General features: G+C 48.9%; 1 protein-coding gene and 1 pseudogene across 2 annotated transcripts; both read right to left on the bottom strand.

The window, feature by feature from the left end:
- Positions 1–1,225: 1,225 nt before the first annotated feature.
- On the bottom strand, positions 1,226–4,696 carry LOC139018433 (protein FAM91A1-like; annotated as a pseudogene).
- UCP3 (uncoupling protein 3) lies at positions 4,308–18,727 on the bottom strand. Of its 2 annotated transcripts, XR_011472849.1 has the most exons (8): positions 18,630–18,727; positions 13,243–13,462; positions 12,522–12,732; positions 12,093–12,293; positions 10,852–10,953; positions 10,197–10,377; positions 5,284–5,562; positions 4,308–5,152 (listed from the first exon to the last, which is right to left on the bottom strand). XR_011472849.1 is itself a non-coding variant. In XM_070425607.1 (7 exons), exons 2-7 carry the CDS (start codon positions 13,366–13,368, stop codon positions 5,448–5,450), a joined length of 936 nt encoding a protein of 311 aa, XP_070281708.1. In that variant the 5' UTR covers positions 13,369–13,462; positions 18,630–18,727; the 3' UTR covers positions 4,308–5,447. The 2 variants fall into 2 exon arrangements, 1 of the variants encoding a protein (XP_070281708.1); XM_070425607.1 differs by having other exon boundaries at positions 4,308–5,562.
- Positions 18,728–19,076: the final 349 nt, after the last annotated feature.

The following is a 19,076-nucleotide window of genomic DNA, read 5'->3' on the forward strand; positions in this document are numbered from 1 at the left end:
TGAGAGCTTGCCGAAACCGGTTTGGCTCAGTGGATAGAGCGTCGGCCTGCGGACTGAAAAGTCCCAGGTTCGATTCCGGTCAAGGACATGTACCTGGGTTGCAGGCACATCCCCAGTGGGAGATGTGCAGGAGGCAGCTGATCGATGTTTCTCTCTCATCGATGTTTCTAACTCTCTATCTCTCTCCCTTCCTCTCTGTAAAAAAATCAAGATATATTTTTTAAAAAATTTTTTAAAAAATAAAAAGTTGAGAGTTTAATCAAATAGGAAATCAATAAGCTTTGTGTATCCTGTAGACAGACCCAAACTGCTTATACTGGCTGTGTCAGCTGGATCTTGACTATTTTTATCAGCATCAGAGCTGACAAAGCTTCTTGTTCAGGACTCCTGCTTTCCTTTCCATCCTGTGATAAGAGTATCTTTTGTGGATCGAAAGTACTTTTAAATCTGTTTACAGATTAAACATTCTATCATTGTGAATGAAGTTGATCCACTGTCGGAAACTATCTATCGTTTTCACTAGCAGAGAAGAGTAGAGACCCCCAAAAGCTAGTGACCTTTGAAGCCCTAGCAAAGGTCGGGGCTGTGCACCACCCAGTTAATCTAGATAATGGTAGCTGAAGCATCATCCCCACCTTAGTTCACTTAATTCCTTAGATACTTATGTAAATCCTTATTGATTATTGTTGATTAGATATTCTGCCTATTTCTGGAAATTGTCTGCTGCTGAGCTAATCTGTGTGTCATTGAAATCTCCTTACCTAAGGGCTACCCCAGATCAATAAAAGGTTAGAGCGGCCTGAGCTTCAGTGGAAGTCCTTCTGGACTTGCCCGCCTGGTCCCCAATATTTCCAAATTATCTCATCTCTTTTCTCTCTCATTTGTGTGCGGCTCCTCTTTCAGACCCGAACCCTAAACCACGCAGAACATGGAGGGAAACACACCCGACAATCCACATTATTACTGTCTCTCCTTTTAAAATATTTTTATTTATTTTTTTTAGAGGTGGGGAAAAGGGGGAGAGGGAGAGAGAGAGAAAGAGAAAGAGAAAGAGAGAAACACTGATTTGTTGTTCCACTTATTTATGCACTCATTGGTTGTTTCCTGTATGTGCCCTCACCAGAAGAACAAACCCACAACTTTGGTATATCAAGATGACACTCTAACCAACTGAGCTACCCAGGCAGGGCCCTGTTTTTTCTCCCCCTCCTCCCCCCCCCCCCCATTATTTTTCTTCTTCCTCACTTGAAGATATGTTTTTATTGATGAGAGGGAGAGAGAGAGAGAGAGAGAGAAAGAGATGGATCGGTTGCCTCCCATACGTGTGCCTCAATTAGGGATTGAACCCGAAACCTTTTGGTGTACGGGACCACGCTCCAACCAACTGAGCCACTCAGCCAGGGTAGGGCCCTGTCTTCTTATTGGCAAAGCCCAATTAGCAATACATAGAAATACATTTCTTAACAAGGGAAAGTCTATCTCAAGGACATTTGCAAGCTCAACTATTGAAAAGAATATAGAGTTTGAAAGTTTCATCATCTAGTCATCTTGCATTCAACTCATTACAAAATCTTAAAGAGAATAAAATTCTCATTAGATAGTGCTACATTAAAATAAAACATTTGTTATATAAACTATGTATCACATTGTAATCTCTAGTGATCTAGAGAGTTGAGGGCCTAAATTGGTGATCTTATCTACAGTATGTTTCTGTATATTTTTATGTCATTATCTGACCAGCCTGCACCACCCACCATGCCTCCTCTATGGCAGTCTCCACTGGCATTATTAGTAAACAATGTGACCATTCTTCAAATGGACACATCACATATGAACATTCTTCAAATTTCAAAAAAAATTGATGATCTAGACTGATTTATAATATCAATGTACTCCTACCTTTTTATGCCAAGAAACCTTAGATACTCAGCCCTAGGAAAACTGGGCAGTGAAGCATAAATCTTCTCACTGTTCACAATGTCCTCTGTAAAATAAAAAAATGGTGGTCCTTAGGCCCTTTAAAGGTAAAGGTACAGCAAGAAATAATATTGACTATAATAGTTCCTCAAAATATTTGCATTAATCTTTGACATGTTTAAGTTATATTTCTGTATCATAACTGATTTTGGAAATGTAGAGAACAACCTGCTTTGCATATTTTCTCTGTGAATTTACAACACCCTATCGCATGTTGGCGGGCAGCTTGCTCTCTGGGTGGCTGTGCCTGATGTGGGACTCCCTGTCTGTGGTGGGAGGGCCCTGGGACAGCTGTGGGGAGCCTGATGGAGGCCTCACTCTAGGCTTTATAAGGCCTGGGCTGCTTTATGGGAGAGAACAGAGAACAGTGTCAGGGATGCATCAGAGGATTTAAGTTTCTTTATTAGATTATATTTTAAGAAGAATAAAGAGCTTTTAAAATCATCTCTTTTATAGATAACTAGAGGCCCAATGCACAAAATTCATGCGTGGGTATGGTCCCTAGGCCTGGCCTGTGCTCAGGGCCATCTTCCCCAACTGTCCACAGTCAGCCCCGCCCCCTGCCACCAGCCACCCCCAGTTCCCTGTTCGCCATTGGGTGATCAGTGCCTGATGGCCGGGGGAAGGGACCAAGAGGTTGGCTGTTCTAGCCTGCTCGTCGGCCCTGCCCCCGCCCCCGCCCCAGGTGGCCATCAGGCAATCGGAGCCTGCCGGCCAGGGAAAGGGACAAAGAGGTGGTCAGTGCACCTCATAGTGACTGGCCCAGTGGTTGTTCTGGTCGTTCTGTTTTTAGGGTCGATTTGCATATTACCCTTTTACTATATAGGATTCTCCAGGCCCACTAACCTACTCTTATATTTGACCATTCCTCAATTTCATTGAAAGGACTGGAGAATGCCTTCATTTTGCTTCTCTTTTTTCAAAAATTTTGCCCATATGACTCTTCTATTTCTAGGTTTCTCATATCCTTTCTAGAGCGTTTCGTCCCACCTATACCCAGTATTCTGTGCTCTTTTGTTTTCTCTAGGGCTTGGCTTCAGCAGTCTTTCCCCCTCATCTTCAACCTTTCCTTACTTCTAGTGTTTGTGTGTGTGTGAATTGAACCTGCAGGACTTGCCTACTCTTTTTTTCTTCTTTTTGCTTATGCCTTTTACAACGGACATTATTTTTCTCCTTCCTTTCTCTGCCAAATTTCCCAATAATAGGCTGTCCTCTGACTTCTCAGCCTTTGGCACAACTCTTACATATTTGATAAATGAATAAATGAATGCTCTCACATTCATCTTCTCATTCACTTTACATCAGCCAAACGGGCCTTCTTTCTGTTCCTTGAACATGCCAAGCGCAGTCTTATAGGGCCTGTGGACTGCCTCTTCTCTTTTCCGGGAACCCTCTTCCTCAGATATTTGCCCAGCCAGCTCCTCTTATCATCCCTAAGAAAACGTTCACATACACACACACACACACACACACACACACACACACACAATTGCACATGTCAGTCAAGTAAAAAATAAGATGAGATTTTATTTTATTGATTGGTTGATTTTATAGCGAGAGGAAGGGAGAGAGAGAGAAGAAAGAGAAAAAAATCAGATTTGTTGTTCCACTTATTATGCATTCATTGGTTGATTCTTGTATGTGCTCTGACTGGGGATCAAACCCTTGGCATATTGGGGTGCTCTAACCAACAGAGCCACCACTCAGGGCAGTAAAAGAACATTTTAAACAGGAATTTTAATTGAAAGCCAAACCAGACATTGAATTGATAATTTTTATCTTTTTGCTTTTGTTTGAATTTTCCAGTTTATATATGTAGATGATCTCAAATTACAATTTAAATTTAGGAAAGTGCTGAGTGTAAGTGGGTATTCACGTTCTTCCAGGTGTAGAGGAGTCTGTGTGGGGAAGGAGGGATTATTTTGCTAAACATTCTTGTGAGGTGGGGATTGCTCCCATTTCTCTGGTAGGACACTGAGGTGCCAGGATTCCTGGTGGTTAGGCTGCTAGTGCGGTGAGGGTGGGGCGAGGTTTGAACCCAGTTCTGCCATCAGAGCCACACAAGCTGCTAAGAAGCAGAAAAACATTCTGGGTCCCCAGTGTCAACCTGAAAGATGTCTAGTCTTAAATCCAGAAGGAGGTCATCTGGTTCAAGCCTACCTTTTACAGATGGAGGAACCGAAGCTCTATCAGGCGGAGCAACCAGCCTGCAGGAGAGGGTAGAAGGCAGTGTGGGTGTGTGGGCAGACCTTGCCCAGCCCTTACAAACAGGAAGCCTGAAGTAAGAAAGTGAAATTCTGTCCAAGAAAGAGAAGTCAGAAAAGTGGCTGTTTTCTTTCCAACACCCAAGGTGAATTCCTTTATTAAGTCATAATAATTTTCTAAAAATTCTGAGTCCTGCTACTTTAGGCTCTCAACTCCACCATTTATCTCTTCCCCCCAAGTCCCACACTCTTCAAGGTGCTTCACAGTACAGCCAGGGAATGGGGGCTGCATGGGAGTGGGGTCCCGTGGCTATATGTCATCCTCTGTTACTCCTGGCCCATGAGTTCCTGGTTCATTTGGCTGAACTCTAATCAACCGTCTTTTAAGAACTTCCCTGGCACTTCCTCACTGTCCTGACAAAGTCTTTACCAAGGCCTTGTCCTTATATTTACATTTGTTCAGAACTTTTGCTTTTACAAAGTGCTTTTCTGTCCAGTTTCCCACTTGATCCCATGATAACCTGGTGAAGTAACAGGGATGGGATTTTTACTCCCATTTTACAGGAAGGAGACTGAGGCTGTCCTCTGGAATCTCCAGTGTTGTCAGGGACTGATGACGAGTCTCGGCCTCACACTGGCCCAGCAGTGCTCCTTTGGTACAAATTCCAGGTTTTCTCTTTTTTCCCCCTCATGTTTCCTGGAATCCCAGTGGATTCGATATAGCAGACACATTACACAGACGGCTGGTGGTCCATGGTTAATCAAAGGCTGTGGGCACAAGCTTTACGTTGCTTTGGCAATGTCCCTCCAGGTTCCTTAGCCGATTGCCAAGCTATCATGTGCCACTCCCGACCAATGCTTGCAGTCTTTTCTTTCTTTGTCTAATCAGATTTTCCAGTTTACAATCTTCCAATTTATCCAAATGGATCTGTTTGGTTTATTTTTTCTTGCCTAAATGTTAGGCATCCAACCTAATGGGTTTCAAAAATTAATATAATTTATTTGCTATCTTAGTGTAAAACAAAAACATTAAGACAACACACTGAAAAAAAGAAAGGAAAAAAAAGAAAAAAAGAAAAAAAAAAAGAAAAAGACAACGCACTGAAGACCAGACTCCTTCCTCCTCTTCTCCTTCTGTTTCTTGAGTCATCAGCAAGTAAACAGTTCTGTAAACATGTGTGGGTCTGTGCCCGTGTGCGTGGACCCACTGTTTTATTCCATTCTTAACTGATTTTGTTCCAGTTGCATCCAAGTGGCCTGACCTATTCAAAACGGAGATTCCCGTAGCATCTGGACGTTCATCAAGGCCCGTTTCAGCTGCTCATAGGTTACAAACATCACCACGTTCCAGATTCCCAGTCGCAAAAAGGAGGGTGTAAATCTGATGAGAAAAACAACCAAAACATAAGGCGGAGTGGAAAGAGATCTGTGCTCTCCCCATCACAGCGTCAGTGCCAACGACCTAGACTTGTGTTAGTCACGAACATTTTCTAAGGTCTGTTCAGTCTTTTTCTTCTCTGATGAAGGAATTCAGGCAGAAGGAAAGGAAAGAAAACCAGCATTTTTTAGCCAGGTTACTCTATCAGGCAGTTATTCTCGCAGTTCTATAAGATAGCTGATTGCTGCCAGTTGTCTTTTTCGGAAACTGCCACCCAGGGAGGTTAAGTAGCTCTTTTATAGCCACATGACTCCCTCAGCTGCCGGGTGATTCTGGGCTCACATCCTGAATGTTCACCCCTGATGAGGTGCCTGCCAGGGCACCGAGAAGCTGGGATACCGCAGGCCAAAGACCGTGTAACACCAAGTTTAGCTCACTTCCGGGGAGCCTGCCTGTCCTGTCCCCACCTCAGCTTTGCTTCACAGACTCCAGGAGGATCCTGCGACCTGGCCCTGCCCTCCTCCTCAGCCTCTCTTTGCTGATCTCCTCGTGGTCCTCTCTGCTCTGCCAGACCCTTATTTCCATGCCTTTGCCCATGCTGCTCCTTCTGCTTGGAATGTCCTTGCCTGGCTGGTTGCTAATGGCTCTGTAGGAACTGGCTTGGTTATCATAACCTCATGCCAAGGCCTCTTCTGAACCCTCAGCCTCGAGTATAGGGAGTATATTCCTGAGGCAATGAACGTGAACTCTGGAGTCAGACCTGGGTTTAAATCTTAGCTCTGCCAGTTTTTAGATTCATGATCTCAGCTGAGTTAATCTTTCTGAGCATCAGTTTCCTTAGCTGTAAAAGGAGGAAAATACAGTAACGGTATCTACTTCATAGAGCTGTTGTGAGGATTAAATGAGTTATGCACAGCACACAGCACAGGGGCCAGTACCAGAAAATGCTCAGTAGATGTCACCTACTTGTCTGCTGCTCTTTGAGGAAGGATAGCACAAGGTCTGCACCCATGAGATGCAAAGCAAATGTTTCCCAAGTAAAATAATAAACAGAGATAAGTGGCTACAACTTAAGATTGTAATCATAGAGAGAAACCAAGATGGCGGCATAGGTAAACACTGGAGTTTGCTGCCTCGAACAACCACTTCAAAAATACAACTAAAAGACGGAACGGACATCACCCAGAACCACAGGAAGGCTGGCTGAGGAGAGACTCTTCAACTAGAAGGAAAAACAACAGCATTACGAGGCTTAGAGGAGGCGCAGTGTGGAAAATTTAAAGGTACGGCGGTGCGGCGGTGTGCGCGCAAAGCGGGCTGGTGGCTGAGGGCGCGGTTGTCTTTTTCAATCAGGAGTGAGTCTCAGACTCTGGGCTACAGATCCGGGCGAGTCTCTAGGGACCCAGACTCAAACGGGAGAAGCGGGACTGTCTGGCTACGGTCCCTCCGAGGTTTGCAGCGGTTGTGGGGACAGAGAGGCAGAGCCCCTGGAGACGGACTGAGAGCAGCCATAGCTGCTCCCTCCCCCCGCCCTGTTGAGCCCGCCCCGCCCAAACCCTGTGCAGAGCCATTTGCTGGATCGCCTCAGGCAAAGGCTGGACTAGCGCCTCCCCAGAGGACTGAAGTTTTCCACACAGCTGATTCCTACAGCCAGTCGGCCTGGTGGTCAAATCCCTCTAGTGTTAACTACAACAATTAAGGCTTGGCTAGAACAAGACTGCGCACAAAGACCACAAGGGGGTGCACCAAGAAAGCATAAAAGATGCGGAGACAAAAAAACATGACAGAAATGGAGGATATGGAGTAAGAATCGCAATTTTGAGGGCTTGCTATAAACTTGAGCAGAGCCTCACGAAAACTAATGAGACCCTCGATGCTACGATAAAGAAATTAGAAAGTAAGCATACACGGACTGAAATAAAGAATATTATACCCAATAGCAGACCAGAGGAGCACAAGAATCAAACCAAAGATTTGACAAAAAACACCCAACTGGAAAAGCAAAATGAAAAAAGAATCCGAAAGTGTGAAGATAGTGTAAGGAGAACTGGGACAGTTTCAAGCATACCAACATCAGAATAATAGGGGTGCCAGAAGATGAGAGACAGCAAAATATTGAAAACCTATTTCAAGAAATAATGGCAGAAAACTTCCCCCACCTGGTGAAAGAAATGGACTTACAGGTCCAAGAAGCGCAGAGAACCCCAAACAAAAGGAATCCAAAGAGGACCACACCAAGACACATCATAATTAAAATGCCAAGAGCAAAAGACAAAGAGAGAATCTTAAAAGCAGCAAGAGAAAGAGACTCAATTACCTACAAGGGAATACCCATACGACTGTCAGCTGATTTCTCAATAGAAACTTTGCAGGCCAGAAGGGAATGGCAAGGAATATTCAAAGTGATGAATACCAAGAACCTACAACCAAGATTACTTTATCCAGCAAAGCTATTATTCAGAATTGAAGGTCAGATAAAGAGCTTCACAGACAAGGAAAAGCTAAAGGAGTTCATCACCACTAAACCAGTATTATACGAAATACTGAAAGGTATCCTTTAAGAAGAGGAAGAAGAAAAAGGTAAAGATACAAATTGTGAACAACAAACATGCATCTATCAACAAGTGAATCTAAGAATCAAGTGAATAAATAATCTGATGTACAGAATGAACTGGTGATTATAATGAATCAGGGACATAGAAAGGGAATGGACTGACTATTCTTGGGGGGGGGAAGGGGAATGGGAGATTCGGGAAGAGACTGGACAAAAATCGTGCACCTATGGATGAGGACAGTGGGTGGGGAGTGAGGGCGGAGGGTGGGGCGGGAACTGGAAGGAGGGGAGTTATGGGGGGGGGGGGAAGAGGAACAAATGTAATCTGAACAATAAAAATTTAATTAAAAAAAAAAAAGATTGTAATCATAGAGGCACTTATAGGAAAAGAACAGACTGTCAGTGGAAACACAGACTGATGATGTCATTCCCAGGAGTTAGAACTTGTTTGCTTACTGAGTTCGATCTAACCCTGGGCTCCAGAAAGTTCTCATCAGTGGTGGGAGGTGAGAGGGCAAAGAAAAGAGCTTAGCACTACAATGAACATGTTGGGTGAAGTCTGATGGTTTGGGTTTGAGCTGTGGCTCTGCCATTTTAATTTTGTGATCTTGGACAAGTGACTTGATATTTATGAGTCTCTTCCTCAGTAAATGTGAACAATACTGCCCAGTTCAGGAGGTTGTTGAGTGTTCAGCACAAGGCCTAGTACTCAGTGACTTAATGATCATGATGTAACCTATGTATTGAGTGATGGCTTTGTACTCGGGACTCTGGGAGATGGATGTTCAAGCCACTAGTTCTTGGCTTCAAAGAGCTTGCATTCTAGCATGGAGGATGAATTAAACTTACAAATACCGTTACACAAAGTAGGAGGTGGTAGATACCATACGAATAGTATCAAGGAAGTATTGCTGAAGCTCACAGGGTACTTGAGAGTATCGGGAGGAGGTGGCTTGTCAATTAGTCTTGAAGGACATTTTGACTGTTGCCAGAGGGTGTTGAGGGGATGGGTAAAAAAGATGAAGGGATTGCCCGACCAGTGTGGCTTAGTGGTTGAGTGTCGACCTATGAACCAGGAGGTCACAGTTCGATTCCCGGTCAGGGCACATGCCCAGGTTGCAGGCTCAATCCCCAGTGTGGGGTGTTCAGGAGGCAGCTGATCAATGATTCTCTCACATCATTGATGTTTCTATCTCCCTCTCTTCCTCCCTTTCTCTCCGAAATCAATAAAAGTGCATTTTTAAAAAAGGCGAGGGGTTAAGGAGTATAAATTGGCAGTTACAGAATAGCCTGGGGCTGTAAAGTATAGCACAGGGAATATAGTCAGTGATATTGTAAGAACCATATATGTTGCCAGGTGGGTACGAGACTTATCAGGGTGAAGACTTCATATATAAATGTCTAATCACTCGGTTGTACACCTGAAACTAATATAACATTGTACATCAACTATAATTGAAAAATAAAAAATTATTCAAAAAATATTTAGAGCATGTAGATGGCACGGGAAAGGCATTCTATGCAGAGGGAACAGTAAATGCCAAGACACAGAAGCAGGAGAATGTGACATACTTTGGCCCTTCAGGTGCCATCAGTGGTGATCCACAGTGTGGCAGTGGTTTGGGAAAATTCTCAGGATTACTAACCACCTTTCCCTCCTTCCTGGCCCAGTGAATTTGGGGACAGCACTTTGACCTACGCCTAGACTCCTTTTTCTCGGATAAGCCTCCCCTGACTCTCCAAATTGGATTTGGCTCATTTCCCCCCCAACTTCCATAGTTCTTGATACTCTCCTTTGTGGCATTTACATCTGTACTGTTCACCACTGCATCCCAGAGGGACCCATGGTAGGCACATTATTCATGAAAGGAAGAAAGGAAAGAAGGAAGAAAAAAAAGAAAGGAAGGAAGGAAGGAAGGAAGAAAGAAAAGAAGGAAGGAAGGAAGAAAGAAAGAAAAGAAGGAATAAAGGAAGGAAGGAGGAAGGAAAGGGCAGGAGGAAAGGGGAGGGAGGAGGGATGGAAGGAGAGAGAGTGAGCCAACTTTTCTGGAAGGAAGTATGGAGGCAGGAGGGGTAGGCTCACCCCTTATAGAAGGCTGAGGGACCCTCCCGGGCCACCATCTTCAGCATACAGTCCAGGGGGCTGCGGTACTGGTCTGGGAGCGCGTTCATATACCGGGTCTTCACCACGTCCACTGGGGAGGCCACCACTGTGGCACAGAAACCGGCTCCAAAGGCAGAGACAAAGTGGCAGGGGAAGTTGTCTGCAGCAGGGAAGGGAAGAGCGAAGACGGGGCTGTGAGATGGGATGGGCACTTGCTTTCTGTCCCATGTGTGCTTATCGTATGCCCCCAGTTAAACGGTGAACTTGAGCATAAGGGTGGTATTTTCCATCTCTCACTGCCTTGGGTGGAGCCCCTGGTAAGGACTGGCAAGATAGGACTGAGCCTTCCCACAGTTGGAAGGTCATCCAGCCCAACCACCTTGTTTGAGGAAACTGAAGTCAGAGTAGGTGATCCCCACTTAAAGATACATGGTGAGAAGTGGTGCTGGGCTGGAAGCCAGGTCCCTGGCTTCCCCGTTCAGGGCTTCTTCCTACTCGTCTCAATGATGTACTGGGCACTGCTCCTCTCTGATCCTTCTAAAGCCCAGTTGCCTCTGGGTGGTGCCCACTATGTGGCGTTGCAGGTTCCCTCCCTGCTGCGGGGGCGCTGTCTGCCTGGAGCCCAGGGCCTCACCGGTAAACAGGTGATAGTCCAGCAGCTTCTCCTTGATGACGTCATAGGTCACCATCTCAGCACAGTTGACAATGGCATTCCTCGTGATGTTGGGGAAAGTTCCTGTTGGAAAGGGAGTGTGGGCTGATAAATGGGGAGTAGGAGAAGTGAACCCCTGGTTGCAAAGCCATAGACCCCAGTTGGGGGGCATGGTGCCCCCTCCCAGTGGTCTTAGAGAGAGAGCCCATCCACTCCACTGAGCAGATTACACATAACCTAGTGTTAACAACTCTCAGATTATCCATGTCCTCCTTAGAGGCAGAAAACAAACTTGTGTTTGTTTGGGGAACATTTTGGAGGATAATCTGCAAAATCTATCAAAATTTACATATGCCCCCCTGAGACTTGTCTAAAGGTAGAAAAGGAAGTCTTCCTTTGGAAGAGGAAGATGGGCTCTTGCAACGGTGACAGAGTGCAGTGTTGCAGGGTCCAGGAGCGCATCAAGACCAGCCCCTGGTTTCTCAGAGGAGGGCCAGGCTCCAGGAGGGCCCAGCGCAAGTGAGTGCAAGGCCTGGGCTCTGACCCAGGTGTCCATCCTGCTCTTAACCTTCACTGGGCCACTGTTTCTTCTGGTGGATTCATGGAACCCCTGGTCTCCATGTGGGAGGCACTCCAGCATTTGTCAGGGTTGCCACCATTTAGACAAGAAGGGACCCCTAAAGCCGTGCTCCCAAGGAATTCCCTCTTCACAGCACCTCCTGTGCCCACTCCTCACAGCTGCCTCTGTGTCTTCTCCACGCCCTGCAGCCACCTCTCCAGCGTTTGCCTGGAAGGTCCTCCCTGCAATCTCCACACACTCAGAGCCTGCAGAGCCTTTGAGGCCCAGCTTAAGCGTCGCCTTCCCTCCAGAGCCCACATGGCCCTCCTGCCTCCGGGCCTGCATCTCTTGTGAACCTCGCACATCCTGCCCCGTGGTATGGCTGCTCCTTGACACGTCTCCTCCCCTCTGTGTGGGTGTGGAAGGGTCTTCTGTTCACTCCTGTCTCCCTCTCAATAGCCTGCACATGGTGGAGGGTCGGCAAATTGAGTTGAACTGGGAGCACTGTGGTAAGTCAGGAGGTACTTTCGGTAGGACGCTCTTTCAGAATCACTGGAATACTGTACACGATGCCGGGAGCTCCCTCGTCGCTCAGTTCTCTGCCTCAGCCCGAGGGTAGGAAAAGCTCTGCCGAAGGCCCCCTGAGACTGGAGTCCAGACTTACCTTTCCACAGGCCCCGGAGCCCTTCCTCCCTCGCGATGGTCCTGTAGGCATCCATTGTCCCACTGTACTTCTTGTTGCCGCCAGGCCCAAAGTGCTTGTTGGCCTGAAATCGGACCTTCACCACATCCGTGGGCTGGGCACAGGTTACCGCCATGGCCCCTGTGGTGCAGCCCGCCAAAATCCGGGTGGCGATGCTGGAGTCTGGGGAGAAGGAGAGAGAGTGGGCCAGTGCCCCCTCACCTGACACCTCTCTGGGCCTGATGCCTGCTTCTTCTCCTGGGTCAGAGTTCTGGAGCTTTCTTGCAGGGGCTCTGAGTCTCCTCAGGAAGGTCTGTTACCAGCTCCCCACACCCCAGCCCTGCCTCTGAGTCTGCACTGCCCTGGTCTCTGGCCCCACGCGCTGGTGTCCCTGGGGTGCTGGGCACTCACGGTCTGATCCTGTGGGGGTGTACAACTGCTTGACAGAGTCGTAGAGGCCGATGCGGATGGAGGCGAAGCTCATCTGGCGCTGCAGGCCGGCGACCAGCCCGCTGTAGGGGCTGCGGAGACCTTCGGTGCGCACCATGGTCAGGATGGTGCCCAGCACGCCGCGGTACTGGACGCTCCGGGCCGCCTGGGATGCCTGGTTCTCCCCCTGGATCTGAGGGACACCCCCCACAGAGGTATGAGGAGCTTGGTGGGGGGGAGGGAAGGGGGCGGATGGGGCTGTGTTCAGAGGCACCTGCCTGGGGCTGGACTTGGAGAACAAGCATGACTAAGCTGTCACATCCCAGGAAGAGTAACTGAGGTTTGTGCCGCAGTTTACAGCTCACAGTGCGGCATTTGATTCTCAGAGCAAAGGGAGGGCAGATTGTTTTTCCCACCAAAGTGGTCAGTGGCTTGCTCAAGGTCATTCCTTACTTTTACTTGACTCTTTACAGTTTACAAAATAGGGCCGGCTGGGCCATGAAGGGTCCTGTCACGGCATGCCAAGGAATTAAGATTTTTTTGTCTTGGGCGATGGTGGTGGGGAGGCAGCAAGGCAGGGTGGGCAGCAGTGGAGTGAGTGGCCTGCTCAGGGTTGTGTGTGAGGAAGAGCTTGCTGGGAGCCGGTACAGGTGCTGTGGAAGAGACCTCATGCGAACAATGACCCTTGGCCAAGGGCACCTACCTGCAGGCGGACCTTGGCTGTGTCCAGTGGAAAGGTGAGGAGGTCAGCAAAACAGGCCGCCATGCCCGCCCCCAGGAACTTCACAGCTGTTGTCGGAGGCATCTCTGAAGGCTTTAGTCCAACCATGGTCCCAGATGTTGCTCCCAGTCCCTTGAGGGCCCAGTTCAGGTCTGAGGAGAGAGGCCGCTCTGCAGCCCTGGGCTTTCGTGCAGGGAGGAGGCTGTGGAGACAGGCCGGTGGAGGCAGATGGAACCAGTGCGGCCTGGCTCAGCACCAAGAGGGGCTTTATGAGTGAAAAGCCTGGGCATTCCACGTTCAGCTGTGTGGATTTGGCTTAGAAAAACTGGCCACATGACTTTGCCTTATCTCTTAAAAAATATCTATTTTATTGACTTCAGAGAGGAAGGGAGACGGAGAGAGAGATAGAAACATCAACAATGAGAGAGAATCATTGATCGGCTGCCTTCTGCACACCCTACATTGGGGATCGAACCCACAAACCCGGGCATGTGCCCTGACTGGGAATCGAACCATGACCTCCTGGTTCATAGGTTGATGCTCAACCACTGAGCCACGCTGGCCAGTCTGACTTATCTCTTTTGACCTTTCCCAGGATGAAGTGGCATTTAAAACTTTATTTTTATTTAAAAAATAAAAGATTTGAGGTATAGTTTCCATATAATGGCTATATGCATTTTAATAAGCTGTAATGGGACCTGTGTGTTGATTCTGGAATGTTTGGCCAGGACAGCAGATGGGGGAAGAGATTTTCTAGGCGGGGACCTAACCTGGCATCCAAGCATACCTAAGTCAGATCATGCCACTCCCTGTTGTAAAACTGTCCAATATGCCCCCTCCATTATTGAGAATAAAATCCAAGTCCTTGCCGTGGCCTGTGGCTCCTCCATAAGATGCCCCTCGTGCCAGGTTCTGTACTTGGCACTCCCCAGGCCATCCTAACAGTGAGTGTGACCCGCCCACAGGAACTCTCAAGGAGTCTCAGGGGCATTAGACACGCCTACAAATAACTGTAGTGGAAGATGGGCTGGACCAATGTCAGAGGAAGGAGCCATCCAGAAGGGGCTCAAAGGAGGGAGAGACCCTCTCTTGTTTGTGAGGTAGAATTAGAACAATTTCATGGGGGGTAGTTGGAGGGTTGCATGAATTAGGCCTTGAAAGGTGGGCAGAGAGTGTTCAACTGGAGAAGAGTGTGCGAGGTGCAGGAAAGGGCACGAGCTGTGTGAGTGTGTGCGGCATGGCTTAGGGCAGGAGGAGGGAAAGGCTGCTGGGCCGTGAGGAACTTGCAGTGAGCTTTACACACTGTCTCATGGAATTCTCATAACTTTCCTGAAAGGGAGCTTTCCCTTCCTTTCCCTACTCTGGATGAGCAAACCGAGGCTCAGAGACACATGCTGGCTCCGTGTTACCAGCCGCTAGTGACAGAGCCTGGTTCCCTCTGCTATACTAGGCTCAACGTAGCCTTGGAAATAAGGGAGGACACCACGTAAGTCCATTTTACAGATGAGAAAATAGAGGCTTAAGATGGAAAGAGACTGGCTCAAATTCACAGAACTCCAGCCAGGTTCTTGTGATGGCATCAAGGCTCCCTTCCCCACTCCACTCAGGGGCCTGGTGGTTGTGGTGGGGTGGATAGCCACGATCTCGCCTTGACAGTGAGGGCATTCCAGGGCTGGTGGGCATCTGCCCAGTTTGGTAGGTGAAAAAAACCCGCCCCCAAGAGGCTGAGGCCTCTGCAGTTTGGCTTCCTCTGCAGTGCTCTTCCCACAGCTGCTCCTCCCACAGCCCGTCTACCTGCCTTCCTGACAGGGTCCAAGAAGGATCTGGTTTCTTGGGAGGATGGTGTAGAGGTCCTGTGTCCGCACAGCTGAGCCTGGCTGAGGGAACAGCATGGACGTCATGGTGGGGAACGCCATCCTCCCCCTGCCTCCGTTCACACTCCCCTTTGCCCTACAGAAGACCAGCAGCTGCCAGGGCTGGCTCGGGCCCCAGCAGGGAGGTTCTGGGTCCTCGGCCTGGGGCTGGACAGCAACCACAGAGACCTCCCCCAATGCGAGCATTCTGTTAGTCTCTCTTCCTTTAAGCACTAGCCCCCGACTCTCGCCCCCCCTCCCCCCCCACCCTTCCCCTCCTTAGACCTGTGCTGGGCTTCTTGGAACCTTAGCCTGGGAATGTGAGGGCATGCCTCTCAGAGCTGGGAGGCCCTTGAGGGCTGTGCTCTCCCGTGTCTCTTACTGGATGTTGGAGTGTCCCTTATTCACAATCTTTCGGGGGTTACCCAAGCTCTAAAAGAAGAACCCTACAAGTTAGGTATTTTTACTCCACTTTCGGAGTTACAAACTGAGGCGCAGACAGGTGGAATGACCATCTGAGGTCACAGGTGCACAGGGCTATGTGACTCCAAGGCACATGTGTGATGTGCCAGCCTGGCAGGGAACTCTTCTGAACTTCCTTTGTCCCCAGCTACTCCTGGTCCCATACCATCCTTTCCTGTAGGATATTAGCTCATTAACTGCAGTGGTTCCTCCCCAGATGGAGAACCCCCAAAGGCAGGGACAGGGCTGACTATCCTTCTCTGTGCAGCCTGGCACAGGGATGGCCCAGGGCTCGAGAGGCCCATGGAGGACCAGTTGACCAAGGAACCCCACTTGCTGAAGGGGAGAAATGGGAAATAAAATTGGAGGTGCCCACAGCAGCCTTGGGGGTGGGGAGCCTCGAATGCCAGGGCTATACTGAATCTAGCGAGTGAAGAGTGGTTGGTGATTTTGAGTTGAAGAGTGACACTAGCAGAACTATGTGCAGAGCATGCTGGTACAGACATTTGGACTGGAAGGGAGAGATGGAAGGCTCGAGACCAGTGAGCAGGTGGTTGGAATGGTACAGGGAGAGGTGCTGGAGCCTGAACGTGATCAAGAACAGTGGCTCCAGCCCTGACCGGTTTGGCTCAGTGGATAGAGCATCAGCCTGCAGACCAAAGGGTCCTGGGTTTGATTCTGGTCAAGGGCACGTACCTTGGTTGCAGGTTCCTCCCCGGCCCAGGCCCTGGTTGGAGCTCGTGCAGGAAGCAACCAATCGATGTGTTTCTCTCACATCGATGTTTCTCTCTTTCCCTCTCTCTTCCACTCTTCCTAAAAATCAATGGAAAAATATCCTCAGGTGAGGATTAGTAACAAAAAAAGAACAGTGTCTCCACCCTGGCCAGTGTGTAAGTGGTTAGAGTGTCAGCCTGCACCGAAGTGTTGCAGGATCAATTCCTGGTCAAGGGCATGTACCTCGTTTGCAGGTTCACTCCCTGCCTCCGGTCCGGGCGCGTGAGCGAGGCAACCAGTTGATGTGTCTCTCACACTGATGTTTCTCTCTCCCTCCCGCCCCCCATTCCCTTCCTCCCTTCCACTCTCTCTGAAAAAGCAATGGAAAAAATATCTTCAGGTGAGGATTAAAAAACGAACGAACAAAAAACAAAAAACAACAAAAAGAGCAGTGGCCCGTGGTGAATCAGGCATATTCCAGAGGCAGTCCTGAGCCACCCACAGGAGGCAGAGTGGAATGGCATGGACTCAGGTCAAAAGCCACAGCTTTGGGGAGGCTTTAGAACTTCCAATGGTCAAACTGGGGTGGGGGCAGGGAGGCTACAATGGTGGGCACAGGTAAGGGCCCTGAGACCAGTGCTCCCCACCTCTGTCCCCCTTTACTCCAGCCTCCTGGTATGTGAGGAACCCCAGCAGCCAGCAGACCTTTGCCACTGGCGGTAGAAGAGGTTGAGAGCAGAACCCTCCTCCCGTTAGCTCTGCTGGGGCACTTGAGGGATGGGATGGTCTAGTCCAGTGGTCGGCAAACTGCGGCCCCTTGAGTGTGGCTCTTCCACAAAATATCACGTGCGGAGCGCACGTACAGTGCGATTGAAACTTCGTGGCCACACTCAAAGGGCCAAAGGGCCGCATGTGGCTCACGAGCCACAGTTTGCCAACCACTGGTCTAGTCCACATGGCCTGGGGTAATGGAGCCATTAATGCTTGCTGAGTGCTTCCTGCACAAGACACCAAGCTGAGGGCTCTCTAGGCACTGAAAAATTCAGTCCCTTTATAAGACTCTAAGGCAGCGGTTCTCAACCTGTGCTCAAGGATTTCATAGACAAGAAAATACTCTATGCCTAAGAAAATACTCATCACTCTATGCCTAAGTTCAATACATACTTCTATGAAAGAATGAATGAAATACTATATTATTCTAGGAGTTAAGAACAAAATTGTGAATAAGACGGTAACCTTGGTTCTCAGAGACTCACAGTCTAGTGGGTAATATAGACACAAATAATGACAGATGCAACCCCAGACTTCTGAACAAGGCTTAGGGCAGTGGTTCTCAACCTGTGGGTCGCGACCCCTTTGGCGGTCGAACAACCCTTTCACAGGGTCACCTAAGACCATCCTGCATATCAGATATTTACATTATGATTCATAACAATAGCAACATTAGTTATGAAGTAGCAACGAAAATAATTTTATGGTTGGGTCACAACATGAGGAACTGTATTTAAAGGGCCAGAAGGTTGAGAACCACTGCTCTAAGGTATGTAGTTGCTATGGTTATTCCCACTTCGTTACTAAGGGTCCGGAGGCTTTGAGGGCTCAGCCAGTATGGCTGAGATGGATGGAGCTGGGACTGGAACCCAGATCTGTCTGACACCTGTGCCTGTTCCATTGCTCAGTCTCAGGCTTCAGGGAGAGCTCAGGATTACAGAGTGGATTCTCAACCCTCAGCCCCAGAGATCCCGACTCAGGTCTGGGTTGGGGTCTGGGAATCTGTACTAGAACAAGTTCCCTGATGTCTCTGAAGCACCCCCATCCTGAGACACCCTGCCAACCCCACCATCCTGGCAAAGCCTCCTCAGCATTCCCACTAAGGAAACCCCCGGGGGGAGAGTTCCCACGGGCTCTGTAAAACTCCCAGCATGCAACATGGGCCAGGCCTCACGCCAGACATGCCTCCACCTTCCGTACTCAGGAAAGGGGTCTCCAGAGCCCTTACGGGGAGAGGATTTTATGCTCTGGAGGAATCCTGGAAGGATTCTGGGCCAGATTAAGAAGAAAGCCACTTCTTATGTACAGGGATGTGCAAAATCACAGCAGAGGCAGCCAGCTGAGCCCAGGGGCCAGTCTTGGGTGAGTGACATGGTGGTGGGGTTGAGTCCCAGCCCTGCCACAGTGCCCTCACCAGGGCTGCAGTACCCTCACCTTGACAAGGTGGGGTTGGACTAAATCTCCACAGCTCTGTTATGCCATGGTAGGGGTCCCTGCCAGTTCCTGGCTGCTCTCTGTAGGCTGTGGTGAGGGGAGAACATGCGGGATGGGTAGAGAATGGGATCTTACCTGAGTCCAGCAGGGGTAGGGGAAGCTCAGGACCTCCTTAGGGCTCCTTAGGGCTCCATCCCAGGAGGTGGCAACAGGACTCTGATTGCTCCCTGGCCATTCACGGCTGTCTCTGCTGCCTCCGGCTTGGCACCTATCTTTATACACTCTGGCTGACCTGAAACCTTACCCTGCAGACGCTAGTGACAGCCTGATCACTTGACAAGAAGCGGCTGGTGAGGGGCAGGGAGGTGAGGGAGGAGGTCAGAGTTCTAGATCTGGTTCAGTTCCTTTCACTTGAGGTTCTTTAAAATAGCTACTGAAGGAAGCTATTGAAGGAAGAGCTACCTCAGAGGAGGAGTGCTGGGGTCCAATCCCAGATATATATGTGCATGTGTGGGGCGTTGGACCGGTCACCTGTGAAAGTCCAAAGGTTAAGGCCTCCCTCCATAGGCTGGGCAGTCTCTC

The sequence above is a fragment of the Myotis yumanensis genome, unplaced genomic scaffold (assembly GCF_028538775.1).
Source record: "Myotis yumanensis isolate MYYU_CA2020_CCGP unplaced genomic scaffold, mMyoYum1.0.hap1 SCAF_10, whole genome shotgun sequence".
NCBI lineage: Eukaryota > Metazoa > Chordata > Mammalia > Chiroptera > Vespertilionidae > Myotis > Myotis yumanensis.

Excerpts from the sequence above, each read along its gene's own strand:
- UCP3 (XM_070425607.1), bottom strand. The coding sequence starts at position 13,368 with ATGGTTGGACTAAAGCCTTCAGAGATGCCTCCGACAACAGCTGTGAAG. Across the intron at positions 12,733-13,242 it reads CAGCCAAGGTCCGCCTGCAG|ATCCAGGGGGAGAACCAGGC; the intron begins GTAGGTGCCCTT and ends GGTGTCCCTCAG. Across the intron at positions 10,954-12,092 it reads GCTCCGGGGCCTGTGGAAAG|GAACTTTCCCCAACATCACG; the intron begins GTAAGTCTGGAC and ends CCTTTCCAACAG.